Source organism: Mustelus asterias, chromosome 27 (genome assembly GCF_964213995.1).
Source record: "Mustelus asterias chromosome 27, sMusAst1.hap1.1, whole genome shotgun sequence".
Lineage (NCBI taxonomy): Eukaryota > Metazoa > Chordata > Chondrichthyes > Carcharhiniformes > Triakidae > Mustelus > Mustelus asterias.
This window is the reverse complement of record NC_135827.1, coordinates 33,598,618-33,619,385: the sequence shown is the minus strand read 5'-3', so window position 1 is coordinate 33,619,385 and position 20,768 is coordinate 33,598,618. Positions and strand designations below refer to the sequence as shown.

General features: G+C 48.1%; 2 protein-coding genes across 2 annotated transcripts in view; one reads left to right on the top strand and one right to left on the bottom strand.

The window, feature by feature from the left end:
• c2cd2l (c2cd2 like) overlaps positions 1-20,768 on the bottom strand; it is a 663,422-nt gene that overhangs the window by 141,565 nt on the left and 501,089 nt on the right. The window lies entirely within an intron of this gene.
• dscaml1 (Down syndrome cell adhesion molecule like 1) overlaps positions 1-20,768 on the top strand; it is a 601,890-nt gene that overhangs the window by 344,585 nt on the left and 236,537 nt on the right. The window contains exons 4-7 of the mRNA XM_078198958.1: positions 1,486-1,764; positions 6,501-6,776; positions 9,047-9,343; positions 16,230-16,502. Coding sequence (XP_078055084.1) covers positions 1,486-1,764; positions 6,501-6,776; positions 9,047-9,343; positions 16,230-16,502 — 1,125 coding nt within the window. The remainder of the gene's footprint in view (positions 1-1,485; positions 1,765-6,500; positions 6,777-9,046; positions 9,344-16,229; positions 16,503-20,768) is intronic.

The following is a 20,768-nucleotide window of genomic DNA, read 5'->3' as shown; positions in this document are numbered from 1 at the left end:
AAAGTATAAACAAATGGCAGTAGGTTTAGGTGGGCAGCTGAGAGTGAGTTAAACATTGGGTTTATTCCAAACCTTATTCCGTCCAAGAAAATCTCTCTCTTTCTACCTGTCCAGTTGTTTTCTTCACTTCCTCTCATCCCTCCTTCCTCTTTCCTTCCATCTCTTTTTTCCCGCGAGTATAAAAAGCAATGAAATTTGGATTCATGTGAGGTTTATTTCCAATGATTTTTATTTCATTTTTATTTCCCTCGTAAAGGGATCGAGAATGAGAGGGCACAGGTTTGAGGTGATTTGCAAAAGAAGCAAATGTGATGTGAGAAACATTTTTTTTTCACCCAGCGAGTGGTTGGGGCCTGGAATGCACTGCCTGGAAGTGTGGTGGAGGCAGGTTCAATCGAGGCATTCAAGACGGCGTTAGATGATTATTTGAATCGACGCAGTGCATTGGGGTACGGGGAAAAGGCAGAAAATGGCACCAGGTCATGATGCTTGCTTGCAAAGGCAGTGTAAACATGATGGGCCAAATGGCCTCCTTCTGCACTGATTATCACATCAGACTGGTCACTGCTGCCTCACACGCTACCTGGGCCTCGGGTTCGATTCCCAGCTTGGGTCCTTGTCTGTGCGGAGTCTGCACATTCTCCCCATGTCTGTGTGGGTTTCCTCCGGGTGCTCCGGTTTCCTCCCACAGTGCAAAAGGCGTGCTGGTTAGATGCATTGGCCATGCTACGTTTTCCCTCAGTGTACCTGAACAGGCACTAGACTGTGGCGGCTAGGGGATTTTCACAGTAACTTCATTGCAGTGTCAATGTAAGCCTACTTGTGACACTGATTAATAAACTTCAAACTCATGACCTCTTTGAGGAGCAGACTCAATGGGACAAATGGCCTACTTCTCACTGGATTGATGGAGGTTGAGGGGTGACCTGACAGAGGTTTACAAGATTATGAGGGGCATGGACAGAGTGGATAATCAGATGTCCTTTCCTAGGGTAGAAAAGTCAAATACTAAGGGACATGGGTTTAAGGTGCGTGGGGAAAAGTTTAGAGGAGATGTGCGAGGCAGGTTTTTTTACACAGAGGGTGGTGAATGTCTGGAACGCGCTGCCCGGGGAGGTGGTGGGAGCGGGTACGATAGCGGCATTTAAGGGGCAACTAGATTAATACAAGAATAGGATGGGAATGGAAGGATACGGACGCCGTAAGTGCATACGGTTTTAGTTAAGTCGGGCATCATGATCGGCGCAGGCTTGGAGGGCCGAAGGGCCTGTTCCTGTGCTGTACTGTTCTTTGTTCTTCTGCTCCTATGTCTTATGGTCTTATTAAATGCCGAGCGCCCTACTCCCTCAAGCAGCAGGTCTGAAGATCTCTTCAATGGCACTGCCCAATTTAGAAAAGCATGTAACACTTCTGTGATTCTTTGATGAACTTTGTTTAATTTTGTCCCACCCCTTCCTCCAAATCTATACCTTCCTCCATTTGCAGATCCTATGGAATCAGCACCGACAGTGTTGGACAGTTTTCAGTCCAGAGAAGTTAAAACTGGAGAGAACATGGAGCTTCCGTGCATTGCTTCAGGTTACCCCAGCCCAGCCATCCGCTGGTTGAAAGACAACAGGCCTTTGCCAGTGGACAGCCGGTGGACCAAACGCATCACAGGCCTGACGATCAACACCCTACGCGTGGAAGACAGTGGGACTTACATCTGTGAAGTGACAAACACCTTCGGCTCAGCAGAAGTTACCGAAATCATTAAAGTCATCGGTAAGAGCTTTTCACGTTTCCACGAACGTTCGGTGAAGTTGCGGGGAATGGAAGAGGCCGCAGTGCGAAACCATCTCCACGTGCACAGTGGCGCAGTGGTTAGCACCGCTGCCTCACAGCGCCAGGGACCCGGGTTCAATTCTGGCCTTGGGTCACCGTCTGTGTGGAGTTTGCACATTCTCCCCGTGTCCGCATGGGTTTCCTTTGTGTGCTCCGGTTTCCTCCCAAAGATGTGCCGGTTAGGTGGATTGGCCATGCTAAATTGACCCTTAGTGTCAGGGGGATTAGCAGGGTAAATATGTAGAGTTACGGAGATAGGGTGGAATTGTGGTCGGTGCAGACTCGCTGGACCAAATGGCCTCCTTCTGCACTGTAGGGATTCTATAAGACTTTAGACTGTTAGTTAAGACACCAAAAGGAATGGGCAAATTAAATGCATATCTACTAATCGCTATGATAGGTGAAGAGGTAACGGGGCGATTCGGGACAAAAGCATAATACTGCGGATGCTGAAAATCTGAAATAAAAACCAAAAATGCTGGAAATACCCGGCAGATCCGGCAGTAACCGTGGAGGTAAAGATAGACGACGGGATTTTACAATCTCGCCCGAGGCCAATGGAGATTTCCGTTCTGCGCCAGGGCAGGCGAGGCGGTAAAAATCCGGCCAGAGTTAACATTCCAGAACAGATAACAGATGGTCTATCCCGAACTGTCCTAACTTAAATTTATTTTGATAGGAAAATCCATATTTTTGCTGATGCTGAATGTTGAAGTTATAACGTGTCTAACTGTCTCAGCCAAATGGTAACATTCTGAATCCATTTCTCCTATTCAGTCTAACATTTGGATTAATCACATGTGTCAGGAATCCAATGTTTTGGAGCAGGATTTTTCGCTCGCCGCAAGATCAGAAAATCCCCCCCCCTCCCCCTCTCACAGACGTCAACTTTGCATGTTTCCCCCCCGCCCCCTACAATTCCCATGCCAGGCGGGACGGGAAGATTCCACACTAGGTGTTCTTTTTTGCCCTTGTTGTCATTGGACAGCCCGGGGTGGCACAGTGGGTTAGCACTGCTGCCACACACAGCGCCAGGGATCCGGGTTCGATTCCCGGCTCGGGTCACTGTCTGTGTGGAGTCTGCACATTCTCCCCATGTCTGCGTGGGCTTCCTGAAAGGGCTCTGGTTTCCTCCCACAGTCTGAAAGATGTGCTGGTTGGGTGCATTGGCCATGCTAAATCCTTCCTCAGTGTAACCCGAACAGGCACCGGAGTGTGGCAATTAGGGGATTTTCACAGTAACTTCATTGCAGTGTTAATGTAAGCCTACTTGTGACACTAGTAAATAAATAATAAATGGCTGGTCAAAAGCGAGGTCTGTACCCCTCTTTTTTAAGTTTAAACTTTATTTATTAGTGTCACAAATAGGCTTACATTAACACTGCAATGAGGTTACTGTGAAAATCCCTTGTTTTACTGATGGTTTGTAACAAGTAATCAGGTAAACAAAGAAAGTGAGGGGGAATTTATCCGCCTTTCTTGGCTTGAGGGGGTATGTGCGCTTTTCCAGGATTCAGTCTCAGATTCCGATCAGAATTTTGGGTTTGCCATAGGAACAGGACTAGACCATTCAGCCCCTTGATCAGCCGCTCTGCCATTCAGTAAGAACATGGCTGATCTTATTGAATATATAAGGCAGAGATGAGGATCAATTTCTTCTCTCAGAGGGTAGTGGAATTCCTTATCGCAGGGGGCTTCAGAGGCTGGGTCGGTGGTTAGCACTGCTGCCTCACAGCGCCAGGGACCTGGGTTCAATTCCCGGCTTGGGTCACTGGTCTGTGTGGGGTCTGCACGTTCTCCCCGTGTCAGCATGGGTTTCCTCCGAGTGCTCCAGTTTCTTCCCACGCTCCAAAGATGTGCGGGTTAGATGTGTTGGCCATGCTAAATTGCCCCTTAGTGTCAAAGGGATTAGCGGGATAAATATGTGGGGTTACAGGGATAGGGCCTGGGTGGGATTGTTGTCAGTGCAGACTCGCTGGGCCGAATGGCCTCCTTCTGCACTGTAGGATTCTATGAGAGTTTACACTGTTAGTTAAAACACCAGTTGGAATGGCCAGATTAATTGCATATCTTCTAATCCCTATTTGGAGGAGAGAGGCAAAGATTTTGCAACCTTCAAATTGCAAAGTTGAACCAAGGAGAGCTCACAGGAACGGAGGCCCAGGCTCACAAGTTTGGTTGGCAGGACGGTATCACCAGACCTCGGTGTGGGGAAATACTGGCAGAAGATTTGCTGAGAGATTTGGGAGAAGATTTTAATTCTTACAAGGAGTACGCTTAAATAAAAATACTTTATTGCTTAATCTGCTTTAGCCTCCCTTTACCAGCCAGCAAGCAAGCCGGCTACCTCTCAAATCCAATGGCTGCCAAAACCTGATCATTATCGCAATATAATTATGGAACTGCCTGTCTGGAGAGGGTCACTTAGATACCACCAGATGTGCTGCCTTTGAAACAGATGTGGACATGTTTAGGCTCGTATTTCACACATTTGCTCATTTAATACCCCCAACTATCTCCCAATCACCTTGGGTGAAATTAAAAGCCCCTCTTTTCATTCATCATTTCAGTTGTTGAGGTAGGAGACTAGTTCAACAGGCAGAGCGCAGTGCGCTAGAGAGGGGATAAATTTTTAAAAAGCTCGCTTAATATTTCATTTTAACAAACATGAGCAACTTAGCGGGAAGTCAGTGCAGGACAATGGCATCGTCATCATCCCTCTGGTACAGATGGATCATCCGACAGAGCTGTCATGCCAAGAGCTGGAGAATTATCTGATGTGTTCCGTGAAGGAAAGGTAGCTTTTTATCCTGACGACCCACACTATTGTCTGCCGGGTACAAGAGAAAATGAATATTGCACTGGCCGTCACGGTAATATAAGAGTTCATGTTAGACTGGAAACTATTGGCCAATGCTACTCATTCACCTTGAAAGGGTCGGCACTCTGTTAGAGAGTGGGAGCAACCTGAGAGGGTGAGCAAGATGAAGCGGCACAGTGGTTGGCACTGGTGCCTCACAGCGCCAGAGACCTGGGTTCGAATCCAGCCTTGGTTGACTGTCTGTGTGGAGTTTGCATATTTTCCCCTTTTCCTGCGTGGGTTTCCTCCCACAGCCCAAAGATGTGCAGGTTAGGTAGATTGGTCATGCTAAATTTCCCCTCAGTGTCCCAAGATGTGTAGGCTAGGGGGATTAGTGGAATAAATGTGTGGGGTTATAGGAATAAGACGCGGGAGAGTGTCTGGGTAAGATGCTCTGTCAGAGAGTCAGCGCAGACCTGATGGGCCGAATGGCCTCCTGCTGCGCTTTATTGATTTGAAGATCTGAAAATGGTCTGTTTGGCATTATTGCATTTATCAGTGAGAAACAGTGGAATGCAAGGAGATTCTAATGGAGGATAGACACCTGCTGGGTTGACTGACCTGTTTCTATGCTGCAACCTCAAAGTAATTTAATTTCATTGGACTTAGTTTCCTACTAGATGTGGTAATCTAATTTGTGAAAACGTGATACTCACTGCAAAAATGCGACCAAAATATTTCAAATTTATTAACCCTCACCAGAGAAAATCAACGGACTCCATCAGGTCCGACCACTCTTAGGTCACTCTCCCTTTCCCTCGCTCTCTCCTTGATCTCCTTCAAGAACTCTTCACTGCCACATGACCCTCTACACGTTATTGAACAAGATGGTGGGGATTTCTGACCAATCTACAAAGCCTTCACAAGGGAATTGGAGAAATACTTGAAGGGGAGAATGTTCCAAGGGAAGAGGGAGAGAGCTTGGGAATGAGATTTTTTTTTTTATCCGTTCATGGGATTTGGGCGTCATCGGTATTTGTTCCTTCTCCCTGGTGTGGTTATGGAGTCATGTGTAGGCCAGACCAGTTAAGGACAACAGATTTCCTTCCCTAAAGGACATTAGTGAACCAGATGGGTTTTTACAACGATGGACTTTTAATTCCAGATTTTTATTGGATTCAAATTTCATCATCTGCCATGGTGGGATTCGAACCCAGGTCCCCAGAGCATCACCCTGGGCCTCCCCTGATTGGATTGCTCTTCGAAGGAGCCAGTGCAAATTCGATAGACTGTGTAGTCTGTTTCTGTGCTGGGCTGTCCTATTTTTTTATTCATTTGTGAGACATGGGCGCCTCTGACTGACCAGCATTTATTGCCCATCCCTAGTTGCCCGAGGGCAGTTGAGAGTCAACCACATTGCTGTGGCTCTGGAGTCACGTGTAGGCCAGACCAGGTAAGGACGGCAGACTTCCTTCCCTAAAGGACATTTAGTGAACCAGATGGGTTTTTCCGACAATCAACAATGGTTTCACGGTCATCAATAGATTCTTAATTCCAAATATGTTTTGTTTATTGAATTCAAATTCCACCATCTGCTGTGGTGGGATTCGAACCGAGGTCCCCGGAACATTAGCTGAGTTTCTGGATTAAAGTAGTTTAGCGATAATACCACTAGGCCATCTCCTCCCCGCAAATGAATGTGGGTCCACACATGAAGTAGATGTAATGATGAATGTCATTATCTTCCCTCATGAATGTTTGGTTTGATTTGATGGTACACGACCAGTGTACACAGTCAGAAAATGGAACCTATGTATTTAAGACAGCTGTGTCCCCCACTTCTGTCATAATTTTTCTTTATCTGGTACTTTTGCAGATCCGCTGAGGGTAACAGTGACTCCAAAGAAACTCAAAACTGGGATTGGCAGCACTGTCATCCTATCGTGTAGTGTGTTGGGTTCTCCTGAGTACGTCATCAAGTGGTACAGGGACACTGAGCTCATTGTTCCCGATGGCTACATTTCTATCCGAGGAATCAATAACAATACACTTCTCATCACATCTGCTCAGAAGAGTCACTCAGGAGCCTACCAGTGCTTTGCCACCAGGAAATTCCAAACTGCACAAGACTTCTCCATCATAGTGTTGGAAGGTATATACTTTAAAAAGCAGAGTGTAGTCGCTAAAGATGAATTTCATGAGGAGGGTTGACTGAGTCCTCCGAGTTGGGCGGCACGGTAGCACAGTGGTTAGCACTGCTGCTTCACAGTTCCAGGGACCTGGGTTCAATTCCAGGCTTGGGTCACTGTCTGTGTGGAGTTTGCACATTCTCCCCGTGCCTGCATGGGTTTCCTCCGGGTGCTCCGGTTTCCTCCCACAGTCCAAAGATGTGCGGGTTAGGTTGATTGGCCATGCTAAAATTGCCCCTTAGTGTCCTGAGATGCGTAGGTTAGAGGGACTAGTGGGTAAAATATGTAGGGATATGGGAGTAGGGTCTGGGTGGGATTGTGTTCGGTGCAGACTCGATGGGCCGAATGGCCTCTTTCTGTACTGTAGGGTTTCTATGATTTCTATGATTGGGACCCTCTTGAAGCCTTGGCCGTGGGTGGGATTCTCCAAGACTGGGGATTCCCACCCGAACTCGATGGATCTTTGAATGGTCTGTCTCGCCCACTACTTGCCAGGCTGCTTAAACTGCAATACCCTGTGTGTTTGGGGTGTCAGCGGAGCACTTTTGCCCCTCAGCAAAGGCCCAGGTACTTGAACCCATATTTCACAGTATTGTTGAAGGGGTTGCTGCACTGTCAAAGCCACCTTTTGGATGAGACATTAAGCCACAAGGGTCTATCTGCCCTATTGAGTGGATGTAAACAATTCTAAGTGATGGAACGGGAGAGTTACTCCGTTGCCCTCACTCCCTGATTTGACTGACTGCAACTTTAAATTGGACCAAAGACATTGGCCCAATGTCCTTCTGTCAGTAAGGCTGTGATGATGTCACGGGGAACTGACAATCATTCTGCCGTGGAGCTGGGAAACCTTCCCAACTGGCCAAAGCTGGCATGTGGGGGAGGTGTGGAGGAGTGAGAGCTCTGACGTGGGGGAGGCGTGGTGGAGGGAGAGGGTGGGTGGAGGAGTGAGGGGGGGTTGACGCGGGGGAGAGATGGAGGAGGGAGAGTGTGGACGTGGGGGAGAGGTGGAGGAGAGAGCGGGTTGATGTGGGGGAGAGTTGGAGGAGGGAGAGTGTGGACGTGGGGGAGAGATGGAGGAGAGAGCGGGTTGACATGAGGGAGAGATGGAGGAGAGAGCGGGTTGACGTGGGGGGGGAGGTGGAGGAGGGAGAGTGTAGACATGGGGGAGGTGTGGTGGAGGGAAGGGTTTGACATGGGGGAGGGTTTGAGGAGGGAAAGCGTGGATGTTGGAGGGAGGGGGTGGAAATTGGGGAGTGTGGAGGAGGGAGGGGTTTGATGTGGGGGAGATTGGAGGAGGGAGGGGTTTGATGTGGGGGAGGTTGGAGGAGGGAGGGGTTTGATGTGGGGGAGGTTGGAGGAGGGAGGGGTTTGATGTGGGGGAGGTTGGAGGAGGGAGGGGTTTGATGTGGGGGAGGTTGGAGGAGGGAGGGGTTTGATGTGGGGGAGGTTGGAGGAGGGAGGGGTTTGATGTGGGGGAGGTTGGAGGAGGGAGGGGTTTGATGTGGGGGAGGTTGGAGGAGGGAGGGGTTTGATGTGGGGGAGGTTGGAGGAGGGAGGGGTTTGATGTGGGGGAGGTTGGAGGAGGGAGGGGTTTGATGTGGGGGAGGTTGGAGGAGGGAGGGGTTTGATGTGGGGGAGGTTGGAGGAGGGAGGGGTTTGATGTGGGGGAGGTTGGAGGAGGGAGGGGTTTGATGTGGGGGAGGTTGGAGGAGGGAGGGGTTTGATGTGGGGGAGGTTGGAGGAGGGAGGGGTTTGATGTGGGGGAGCGGGAAATCGGAGGGGGAAAGATCAGCAGGAGGAGAGGGCAGCTAATGTCTTTCTTTATTCTTGGGGCCAGGAGAAACAAGATGTCCATAGGATTGGCCAGTCAGGATCCCTTCCCCAGGATCCCAGGAGATAAAGGTCTCCAGCTTTTCTACCCTTGGGGTTGTCATTGTGGAGACAAAGTCCGGTGTTCCCCAGCACTGGCACATTTATATCGAGGAAGATGTTCTTTTGATTTAAGATGGAAGGCTAAGTGGCACTGATTGGACACTGTGCACAGTCTATATTTGTGACTTACACCCGCAGTTCCTCTCAGCAGACTGCAGCACTCATGGAGAAGGAAGTGAAAATTCATCTGTCTCCTTCCATTTATTTTATTTTCCTATTCCCCCCCCCCCTTCCCCTCCCCCTCCACTCTCCCCCCCTCCCCCTCTCCCCTTGCCCCTCTCCCCCTGCCCCTCTACAGATGGAACGCCTCGAATCATCTCGTCCTTTAGTGAGAAGGTGGTCAATCCGGGTGAACAGTTTTTCCTCATGTGCACTGCCAAAGGTGCCCCTCCCCCTACCCTCACCTGGACATTGGACGACGAGTCAATCGTCAGAGACGGCGGCCACCGGACTAACCAGTACACCCTGACCGACGGCACCACCGTCAGCCACATGAATGTCACCAACCCGCAGATCAAAGATGGAGGGGTTTACCGCTGTGCCGCCAGAAACCTAGTCGGCAGCGCCGAATACCAAGCGCGAATAAACGTAAGAGGTGCCTGTCTACTTTTCAATATCCGATAGGATAATTTCTGTTGTGAAGTGTCTCGTGTTAACCTGATGTTTTATTCCAAGTGTGCGTTTGTTTGGTTCTTCTTTAAAGAGCTGCGTTTCCTTCTCAAACAAATCATCGCATCCCCATCACTGATAATTGCACATTTCACTTCCCTGTTTGTTTCTGGTGGCCCGCCACATCCCTCCGTTCCCGGCACGGTGGCACAGTGGTTAGCACTGCTGCCTCACAGCGCCAGGGACCCGGGTTCGATTCCCGGCTTGGGTCACTGTCTGTGCGGAGTTTGCACGTTCTCCCCCGTGTCTGTGTGGGTTTCCTCCGGGTCCTCCGGTTTCCTCCCACAGTCTGAGTGCAGGTTAGGTGGATCGGCATGCTAAATTGCCCCTCAGTGTCCAAAGGTGTGCGGATTAGGTGGATTGGCCATGCTAAATTGCTCCTTAGTGTCCAGAAATGTGCAGATTAGGTGGATTGGCCATGCTAAATTGCTCTTTAGTGTCCAAAAATGTGTTGGTTAGATGCATTGACCATGCTAAATTCTCCCTCAGTGTACCCGAACAGGCGTCGGAGAGTGGCGACTGGGAGATTTTCACAGTAACTTGATTGCGGTGTTAATGCAAGCCTACTTGTGACACTAATAAATAAACTTTAAACTTTGCTGCACCCTGAGAATTGTGTACGCTGGTCCCCAGTCGCACAAAAACTTGAAGCAGGCAATCTCTGAGGTTCTGTTACCTTGGGTGTCATCAGCTGCAAATGCGTAGGACACTTGGAATTGTTGATGCTCTGCAATGGGCCCAGTACCCACCCCCCACCCCCCCTGCACACCCCCCCCCATGCCCCCCCCCCCCCCCCCCCCCCGCCCCCCCACAGCAGAAATGGTGACATCTGAACTCTTAAAAGGGGACCCGGGAAACATGGTTTGATGTGGGTCTCCAGATCTGCTGGCAGGTTTTGGAATATCAGATTCCCTTTCTTTTGACAATGGGGTTTTCAGGCCTCCGCCATCTCGACACTCGGATCACTGGGAGGATGAAAAGTCAATCTCAGCCATTGGCACACTAGGCCTCTGTTTGAAGGCCGCTTTCCTGACACTATAAGCGCCTGTGTCCTTGAAAGGCCTTTTTTAGATCTGGACATCGGGGCAACGACTGACCCCCATTATTTTCCTTTGGACTGCTGAAGGCATCCACTGCCCAGAACACCCCACCCCCTCTATGTTCTGTACACGCACGGGGGAAGCTGGGAAATCTTTATCTTGGCACCATTTGCGTTAACGTATCACCTGGAAGAAAGCCCCGGTCAGGATGACTGGTGAGATTTTTGATTGCGGACTCTTCCATCCAGCTGATGTTACATTAAAGTTGACATTATGACGTTACATTAGTCGCAAGTATTGATGAAAGAAGGTTTTACACAAAACGCACATTTATCTGTAGTTTTTCAACCTATTCTTTTTTTTAAATGAACAACTACAGTGGCGGTAGAGTGGCACAGAGATTGACCCTCACCGTACCCGCACAGTGGGCCTGGGTGTAAACCAGGCCCACTGAGGCCCACTTTTGGTCACCAATGTGCCCAAGGAGAGACTTCCAACCCAAAATTCGGGCAGATTATGTCTCAGGTGTCCCTTGCAGCTGCCTAAAAGCCGGTGTTAGACCCACTCTCTTTATGATACCTGCTTCTGGAGCCCTTGGGAAATTAGTGACCTGAGGAGATGATACAGGCCATAGGCCTGCTTTATTCATCTTGACCTGTGGTGGATTTGGGTCTAAAGACTGCCGGCCACCCTGCAAAAGGTGAGTTTATAATTCAATATATTCAGGGCGGCACAGTGACACAGTGGTTGGCACTGCTGCCTCACAGCACCAGGTCCTGGGTTTGATTCCTCGGGTGACTGTCTGTGTGGAGCTTGCATGTTCTCCCCGTGTCTGCGTGGGTTTCTTCCGGGTGCTCTGGTTCCCTCCCACAGTCCAAAGATGTGTGGGTTAGGTTGATTGGCCATGCTAAATTGCCCTTTAGTGTCAGGGGGATTAGCAAGGTGAGGTTGAGGGGATAGGGCCTGGGTGGGATTGTTGTCGGTGCAGGCCTAATGGGCTGAATGGCCTCCTTCTGCACTGTAGGGATTCTGTGTAGAGCAGAAACCTTTCCTCTTAGCTCCTTGCCGCACCCTGATCTCCTCTTGTGTGATGGGACTCCGATTTTCATAAATCAATATTTCCTATCCGCCCAAATTGGTAGCCAGCAGGAACAGGTTAAAATTTAATCCTTTATTTTAGAGGTCCCTTTCATAATCTGTCCCCTTGCTATGAGGTGAGGTGGGTTAAAATTGCCCCTTTACATTTCTCATTTGCCTAGTTTGAATTTTGTGAGCCTGAAGATTTGGACAAGGGCATCATTAGGGCTATTACCTCATGAGTGTAAAAATCTCAAACCCCAACAGAAAGGCTTGTTACTAGCTGCCGTTTCGCTTCTGCCTGAATGAATGAGAATGTGATTTTTACATTTCTCTGGGAGTCCCCATGGTGTGAAGCTATGTTGATCATGGAGATAAAATGTTCTCCACTCATTGATCTGTCCTACAGATGGCTACAGCAACACAGAACTTTAGACAAAGGGTGTGATGGCAGTACACCTTCTACATGGCGGCACAGTGTTTAGTGCTGTTGCCTCACATCGCCAGGGGCCCGGATTGAATTCTAACCTTGGAGTCTACACGTTCTCCCCGTGTCTGCATGGGTTTCCTCCGGGTGCCCCGATTCCTCCCACAGTCCAAAGATGTGCAGGTTAGGTGGATTGGCCAAGCCAGATGGTCCCTTATTGTCCAAAGATGTGTAGGTTAGGTGGATTGGCATGCTAAATTAACCCTTAGTGTCCCAAGATGTGTAGGTTAGGTGGATTGGCCATGTTAAATTGCTCCTTAGTGTCCCAAGATGTAACGGTGAGGTGGAGTGGCCATGCTAAATTGCCCCTTATTTTCCAAAGATGTACAGATTAAGTGGATTGGCCATGCTAAAATGCCCCTTATTTTCCAAAGATGTGCAGATTAAGTGGAGTGGCCATGCTAAATTGCCCCTTATTTTCCAAAGATGTGCAGATTAAGTGGAGTGGCCATGCTAAATTGCCCCTTATTTTCCAAAGATGTGTAGGTTAGGTGGATTGACCATGGTAAACGCGCAGAGTTACAGGGATAGGGCGAAGGCGAAGGCATGGGTGAGTCTCGATGGGCCGAATGGTCTCTTTCCACACTGTAGGAATTCTATGGTTCACTGAGATCTATTCATAACAATGTCAATTCTGAGGTTTTCTCTTCTTTCTTTCAACCATGGCGTCACCTTGAGGATTCGCAACGAGACAGGCGCCATACGATGGTCCGTCCGAGCATCTTGCAGGATGCTGAACAATGCCGACAAAGGCTTTCAACTTTACAAAGCTCTGCCCCGCTCACTGGGCTCTGAGTGTTGTTGAAGGCAGCGTCACATGCCATTGACCTGCTGTTTCTCAAATCAAACTTGACAAGACCCCCAAAAATAACCAGTTTGATTTTTAATTCTCTTTAATGTCGCGTACACTGCACGCTTGGCTTCCCCTCACGCTCTCTCATGATTCATCGTACAGTCATGTTTTAGCGAGCAACAAATTTAAAGAGACAGCACCCCATTTTGATGCCTTAAATGTAATTTTAATTTTAATTTCTTTTACAAATTCAAATTTTTTTTTTGCCCTGACTGTGGTACCAGGGAAGTGTGATTACTTCAAGCATGCTTGGCGGATCATTATCTTGGATCCTTCAAGGATAATATCATCCCTGAAAAGTGCTCCGTTAATCCCTCAATTGCAATGGACTAATTAATGCCTACGACCTACCAGCTGAGATAAACTGACAGGCCAAATTTCCCTGAAGCTTTTTCTGATGGTTATTACAGAAACAAATGAACGAAGCAACACTCGGACCTCAGCGAAAGGCCCAACTTTCCTTTATAGAAACATAGAACCGAAAAGCAGGAGGAGGCCATTCGGCCCTTTGAGCCTGTCCTGCCATTCATTTTGATCATGGCTGGTCATCAAATTCAATATCCTGATCCCCACCTTCCCCCCATATCCCTTGATCCCTTTAGCCCCAAGAGCTACATCTAATTTCTTCTTGAAATCAGACAACATTGTGACCTTAACTTATTGAACTCTAATGAGGCAGTTCCCAATGATCACGTAGGCCTCTTAGCTCCGACTCACCGAAAACCGCATTGAGTCCTGTAACCCTCGTTGCTCTTCCGTTCAGAGTGTTCTTCAGAGCTGGTAGTTTTCCAACCCCTCCCATCATTTGTTCTGTGCTCAACTGGAAGAGTTATCAACCACCAATACTTGTGCAGTGCACTGGTTATTCGGACTAGACAAGAGGGGTTGGTTGACGTTGTTTTATTTATTTTTTTATTTATTAGTCACAAGTAGGCTTACATTAACACTGCAATAAAGTTACTGTGAAAATCCCCTGGTCGCCACACTCCGGTGCCTGTTCAGATTCACTGAGGGAGAATTTAGCATGGCCAATGTACCTAACCAGCACATCTTTCAGACTGTGGGAGGAAACCAGAGCACCCGGAGGAAACCCATGCAGACATGGGGAGAATGTGCAGACTCCACACAGACAGTGACCCGAGCTGGGAATCGAACCCGGGTCCCTGGCACTGTGAGGCAGCAGTGCTAGCCACCATGCCACCCTTTCTGAGTCTCTGCACTTGGAGTAAGTGCGGAACTGAGAAATTCAGCATATTTGACCTCTCCCATTGAATAGACTTCTTTTGCATGGCTCTGTCGGAGCGTACACTTATCCTAAATGGCAGCAACAAATGGAAATTGGCCTTCAATCCCCTCTTTACTTCAGCGTCCTGTGTGAAATGAGGCCCGTTTGTAACTTGCTTTTTTCCATTTGATACCCTACAGCTCTCAGGATCTGTCTGGACGAGTGGATCCAGGGTCACCTCAACCAGCCCTGGCATCTGATGTTGCGACAGGCTTTGGAACTACACTGCTCCATGGCCTCATTCGAAGCAGTGTGGTGGTTAGCGGGAGGGGTGCAGGGATGTTGGGGGAGGGGCAGTGATGGACCTTTGGTGCGGGAGTTTCAACCTGGAGAAGAGGCAGGCACCCTATTTTAGCCCTCTGCCTGTGCTTCTTTGGGACTGGAGATGTACAAAAGGGACCTGGGTTAACAAAGGACAAAGAAAATTACAGCACAGGAACAGGCCCTTCAGCCCTCTAAGCCTGCACCGACCATGCTGCCCATCTGAGCTAATACCCCTACCCTTCCAGAGACCATATCCCTCTATTCACATCCTATTCATGTATTTGTCAAGACGCCCCTTAAAAGTCACTATCGTATCTTCTTCCATTATCTCCCCTGGCAGCGAGTTCCAGGAACCCGCCACGCTCTGTGTAAAAAACTTGCCTCGTACATCTCCTCTAAACCTTGCTCCTCACACCTTAAACTTATGCCCCCTAATAATTGACTCTTCCACCCTAGAAAAAAGCTTCTGACTATCCACTCTGTCCATGCCCCTCATAATCTTATAGACTTCTATTGGGTCACCCCTCAACCTCCGTCGTTCCAGTGAGTGCAAACCGAGTTTCTCCAACCTCTCAGAACATTGAATACAGGAGTTGGGACGTCTTGTTGAAGTTGTACAAGACATTGGTAAGGCCACACTTGGAATACTGTGTAGAGTTCTGGTCACTCTATTATAGAAAGGATATTATTAAACTAGAAAGAGTGCAGAAAAAATTACTAGGATGCTACTGGGACTTGATGGTTTGAGTTATAAGGAGAAGCTGGATAGACTGAGACTTTTTTCTCTGGAGCATAGAAGGCTGAGGGGTGATCTTATAGAGTTCTATAAAATAATGATGGGCATAGATATATAGTCAATATATTTTCCCAAAGATAGGGGAGTCTAAAACTAGAGGGCATAGGTTTAAGGTGAGAGGGGAGAGATACAAAAGTGTCCAGAGGGACAATTTTTTCACACAGAGGGTGGTGAGTGTCTGGAACAAGCTGCCAGAGGTAGTAGTAGAGGCAGGTACAATTTTGTCTTTTGAAAAATATTTAGACAGTTACATGGGTACGATGTGTATAGATGGATATGGGCCAAATGCGGGCAATTAGGATTAGCTTAGGGGTTTAAAAAAAAAGGCGGCATGGACAAGTTGGGCCGAAGGGCCTGTTTCCATGCTGTACACCTCTATGACCCTATAACTCTCCTCATAGCTAAGGCCCTCCATACCAGGCAACATCCTGGTAAACCTTTTCCGTACCCTCTCCAAAGCCCCCACATCCTTCTGGTAATGTGGCGACCAGAATTGAACACTATATTCCAAGTGTGGCCTAATTAAAGTTCTATAAATCTGTTGACCCCTGACTTTATTTCCCAGGTGGTAAGTTCCCAGGGAGAGATCAGCCATGATCTGATTGAATGGCGGAGCAGGCACAAAGGGCTGAATTTGCCCACACCTGCCCCTAATTCCTATGTTGCTATGTGTTCCTAAGTGGTGGCTTCCTGTGGTGCACAGGTCTGTATGGCAATCCATTAATGACTAGTGTGCTTGTGGCCTTAAAGAGGGCAGCTCCAAACTCCTAGCACTGTGTTTTGATTCAAAGTGATTTCAGGATTACCAGCAGTGGACGTTGGTAAGGACTTTCACTCTTTTCTTTATAGCAACTTGTGCTGTCCAATAGTTGCTTTAAAATCCTGAGGGAATAAAGGGGATATCGTCACTTCAAACATAGGTTTTACAAGAAGAAGTCATTTAGCTGCGAGCTGATGGAATGTGATAGAATGCCATTGTTGGTGTTTTAATGCAGGAATCCTTTTCACAGGTTCCCCAAGTATCCGTTCCATGAGAAACATCACCGCGATTGCTGGGAGAGATACTTTCATTAACTGCCGGGTCATTGGATATCCGTACTATTCCATCAAATGGTACAAAGACTCAATATTACTTCCCGACAATCACAGGCAGGCGGTTTTCGAGAATGGCACTTTGAAACTCATGGATGTGCAGAAGGGGATGGACGAGGGGGAGTATGTCTGCAGCGTCCTGGTACAGCAGCAACATTCTATCAGCCAGAGGGTCCACGTTGCCGTGAAAGGTACGGTTAAATGCCAAGGGCCAGAAGTCTGTGTCTGGCTGATCGATAAACACCATCTGTCAAACATGAAAGGATCTCTTACACACGCCATGGCCTCTTCCCATCCCATCCCATCCTTCCTGGCCCCTCTTTCATCTTGTGCCCCTCTCCCCCACCCATATATATCCCTTCTCCTCTCCTTTTCTCACCAACATCCAACCCTCTCCCCTACCTCTCTGCCCCACTCCTCTTCCCTGTTTGCCACTCCCTCGTCCACACCCCCTCTGCTCCCCTCCTCTCCTCACTGCCTACTCCCCACCTTCTCACCCCCTCACTGGGGAGAGATACTATCGTTAATTGCCAGGCCATTGGACATCCTTACTATTTGGTCAAATGGTACCCCTTCCCTCTCCCCCAAACCTCTCCCACTTCTCCCCAAATCCTTTTCCAATTCCTCAAACCCGCTCTTCTTTCCAGTGCTCCCAACTCCATTTCCCAGCCACCCGCCCAATCCCTTCTCCCAGCTACCACACAATCCTTTCTCCCCACCCTTCCCCCACCTCTCCCCAACCACCGCCCCCCCATAAAAGGTCCATGAACACAACAAATTGTAAAGATAACTTAAAGCGTACCAAACTTTTTCTGTCACAAGAATGGGCCGCGTGACATTGTCTTTTCCTTTCTTTTCTCTTACTCCATTTTCCTTTTAGGATTTCTTTCTTCTTTTCATCCTTCTCACTTTGCGCAATCAAGCTTTAGGAATTTTAAATGCTTACTGCTCAGAATACATAGTGGAGGCTGAACTATCCCAGCGTTCAGAGGCAAACAGAACATTCTCCATTAAAACTCTTGGCCTTGTTCCAGCTGGCCAAAGGTCAGAGTTCATATGTCAATAATTTGCTGAATTAAAAATAAAACAGATTTGCCCACCTTCATTGACGATCCCTAGATCCCTGTATTGAATGCATAACTGCTTTGGAAGCAGGGGGGTGGCGTGGTGGCACAGTGGTTAGCATTGCTGCCTCACAGCGCCAGGGACCCAGGTTCGATGCCCACCTTCATTGACGATCCCTAGATCCCTGTATTGAATGCATAACTGCTTTGGAAGCAGGGGGGTGGCGTGGTGGCACAGTGGTTAGCATTGCTGCCTCACAGCGCCAGGGACCCAGGTTCGATTCCCGGCTTGGGTCACTGTCGATGTGGATTTTGCACATTCTCCCCATGTCTGCCTGGGTTTCCTCCTACAGTCCAAAGATGTGCGGGTTAGGTGGATTGACCATGCTAAATTGCTCCTTCGTGTCAGGGGGACTAGCTAGGGTAAATGCATGGGGTTATGGGGATAGGGCCTGAGTGGGATTGTGGTCGGTGCAGACTTGATGGCCCGAATGGCCTCCTTCTGCACTGTATGACTCTATGACTCAGTTCAGAGAAGGTTTACCAGACTAATGCCTGGAGTGGGCGGGTTGTCTTTTGAGGAGAAGTTAGGTTTTTACCCGCTGGAGTTTAGAAGAGTAAGAGGTGACTTGATTTAAATATATGAGGCCCTGAGGGGTCTTGACAGAGTGGATGTAGAGAGGATATTTCCTTTTGTGAGAGCATTTGGAACTAGTGGTCATTGTTTAAAAATAAGGGGTCGCCCATTTCAAATGGAGACACGCTGAAATTCTTTCTCTCAGTGGGTTAGAGTCCTTGGAACTGTTTTCCTGAGAATGCAGTGTAAGCAGTCTTTGAATATTTCTAAGGCAGAGGTGGATAGATTGCAGTAAGAAAGGGTTATTGGGGTAAGTGTGATGCAGATTTGAGGTTACCAGCAGGTCAGCCATGATAGTATTAACTGGCACAGCAGGCTTGAGGGGCTGAATGGCCTACTCCTGATCCTAGTTCATATTAATCTCCAACACAAAAAATATCATCAATATATTTGTGGATACTGTCCATCCAAAACTGCACGTAGGTCACATAGCCCCAACCATATATGGACATGGTGGAAAATCTTGATGCTAAGAAGTCAAGCATAGCCCAAACAACTACCCTTATTTGGTCAACACAAGTGCCAGGTCACTGTCGACAGGACAGGTCACGACTTGCAGCAGCCTTCTAACCTGCACCTGTGTTTAATTATAACTTGACCAAAGTTCCCAGCATGCTTGACTCTCATTGTCACGATTGCTCTGACAGCCCATATTGCTGTTGTTGTTCTTGTCATCGTTGTTGTAGTCGGTCCCTCTTACATGTAGGCCAAACTCTTCAGCAACACTGTGTAGGATTGAATGGAATAAGAAATTTAGCTAAGTCTTTGTGGTGTCTTCTGTATCTTTAGCTTTGTATGTTGTAAGACTCGTTTGTCCACAGCTGAAATTCAAATGGATTTACATAGTGTGACTTATTGTGTGTTACACCTTGATGAAATGGGATGGTTTTCCAAGAGTAATTGGAATGTCATGAGGATAACTCCCATCAGTAAAGCCCACCTGAACCACTGTGCCAGTGTGCCGCCCTTCAAGGACTAATGTCCTTTAGGGAAGGAAATCTGCTGTCCTTACCTGGTCTGGCCTACATGTGACTCCAGATCCACAGCAATGTGGTTGACTCTTAAACGCCCCTCTGAAATGGCCTCACAAGCCATTCGGTTCAAGGGCAATTAGGGATGGGCAACAAATGCTGTCCCAGCCAGCGACATCCAAGCCCATGGATGAATAAAAAGAATTCGCCCATTTCCAGCTCATTTGGGGCTAAGTAACTCTTGTCAGCAGCTCTGAGGAATCCCCTGGTCGTTGTATGTTTTCTGTGCGTCAGGTGACTGCCCTCACTTTCTATAGATCAGGTTTGGTGGAAAGGCAGCTTTATTTTATCGAGGTTCATTACCATGGGTTCTAAATGCTCACTATATTTTACCCTGTAGGGGTCATTCGAAACAATGTGGTTGCTGTGACTCAATCACTAAGAAAAATGAGTTTGAATGGTCTAAGTTCTCTCTCCTCACCTCTGAGTTTCTGCATGTTTGTAAGTGCGAATTAATGAGCGTGTTTAGCTTAACCACCGCTGTTGGCCACTTTGGTGGAATGTTCCTGAAGGTTCTAAAGCATACTCAGGTTATGTATTCATAAGAGGATCACGGGTTATGGGGAAGAGGCAGGAGGATGGGGATAAGAAAAATATCAGCCATGATTGAAAGGCGAAGCAGATTCGATGGGCCGAGTGGCCTAATTCTGCTCCTATGTCTTATGGTCTTATGTACGCTGGAAGCAGTTGTTATAGTGGGCATTATGTGACTGGGCCAGTGTTGAGAAAGGGAGGCAGAATGGAGGCCATTGATAATTGTGTTACGTAGTTTAATGTATTTCACCTGTAGTTAAGGCAATGGCTGTGGATGAGGAGCTGTGTTTTAAGAACAAGGCCTTTAATATGATGAAGTATGTACAGTTCTGCTTTGATGTGGAGATGCCGGCGTTGGACTGGGGTAAGCACAGTAAGAAGTCTCACAACACCAGTGTTTAACCTGGTGTTATGAGACTTCTTACAGTTCTGCTTTGGCAACCTTCAGTACAATGAGATGATGGCCTGTGCCTTGGTGGTCAACACTGCTGGACATGGCCTGGTGTGACCCAGAAATCCCACTCTGGCATGGCGATTTCTGCTGCTTTAACAGCAGGAGCAGAGAGTGGGCTGAGGAACTGCAGTATAATACAGAATATCTCTTGTGATCCCATAAAATCCTGTCAGAATGCGTTACAGTAGATTGATTCAGCTGAGCATAGAATGTGGAATTGCCAGGGCAGAACTGGCATTGCCAAGAGGAAGCCAGTTGTGTTTTATGAAAAAGCATATGGAAGAGGAGCAAATCGACTCGTCGGCACGGTGGCACAGTGGTTAACGCTGCTGCCTCACAGTGCCAGGGACCCGGGTTCGATTCTGGCCTTGGGTCACTGTCTGTGTGGAGTTCTCCTCATGCCTATGCGTGTTTCCTCCGAGTGCTCCATTTTCCTCCCATAGTCCAAGGATGTGTAGGTTTGGTTGATTGGCCATGCTAAATTGCCCCTTAGTGTCCCAAGATGCATAGATTAGGGGGGTTACTGGGGTAAATACATGGGGTTTTGGGGAGAGAGCCTGAGTGGAATGCTCTGTCTGAGAGTCGGTGCAGACTCGATGGGCTGAACGGCCTCCTTCTGCACTGTAGGGATTCTATGATTCTAACTCAAGCCTGTGAGTTGTGCCTTTAAGTCAGTTTCTGAAGAAAACCTGAGCTAAGAACGCACACACACACACGCACACACACACGCACACACG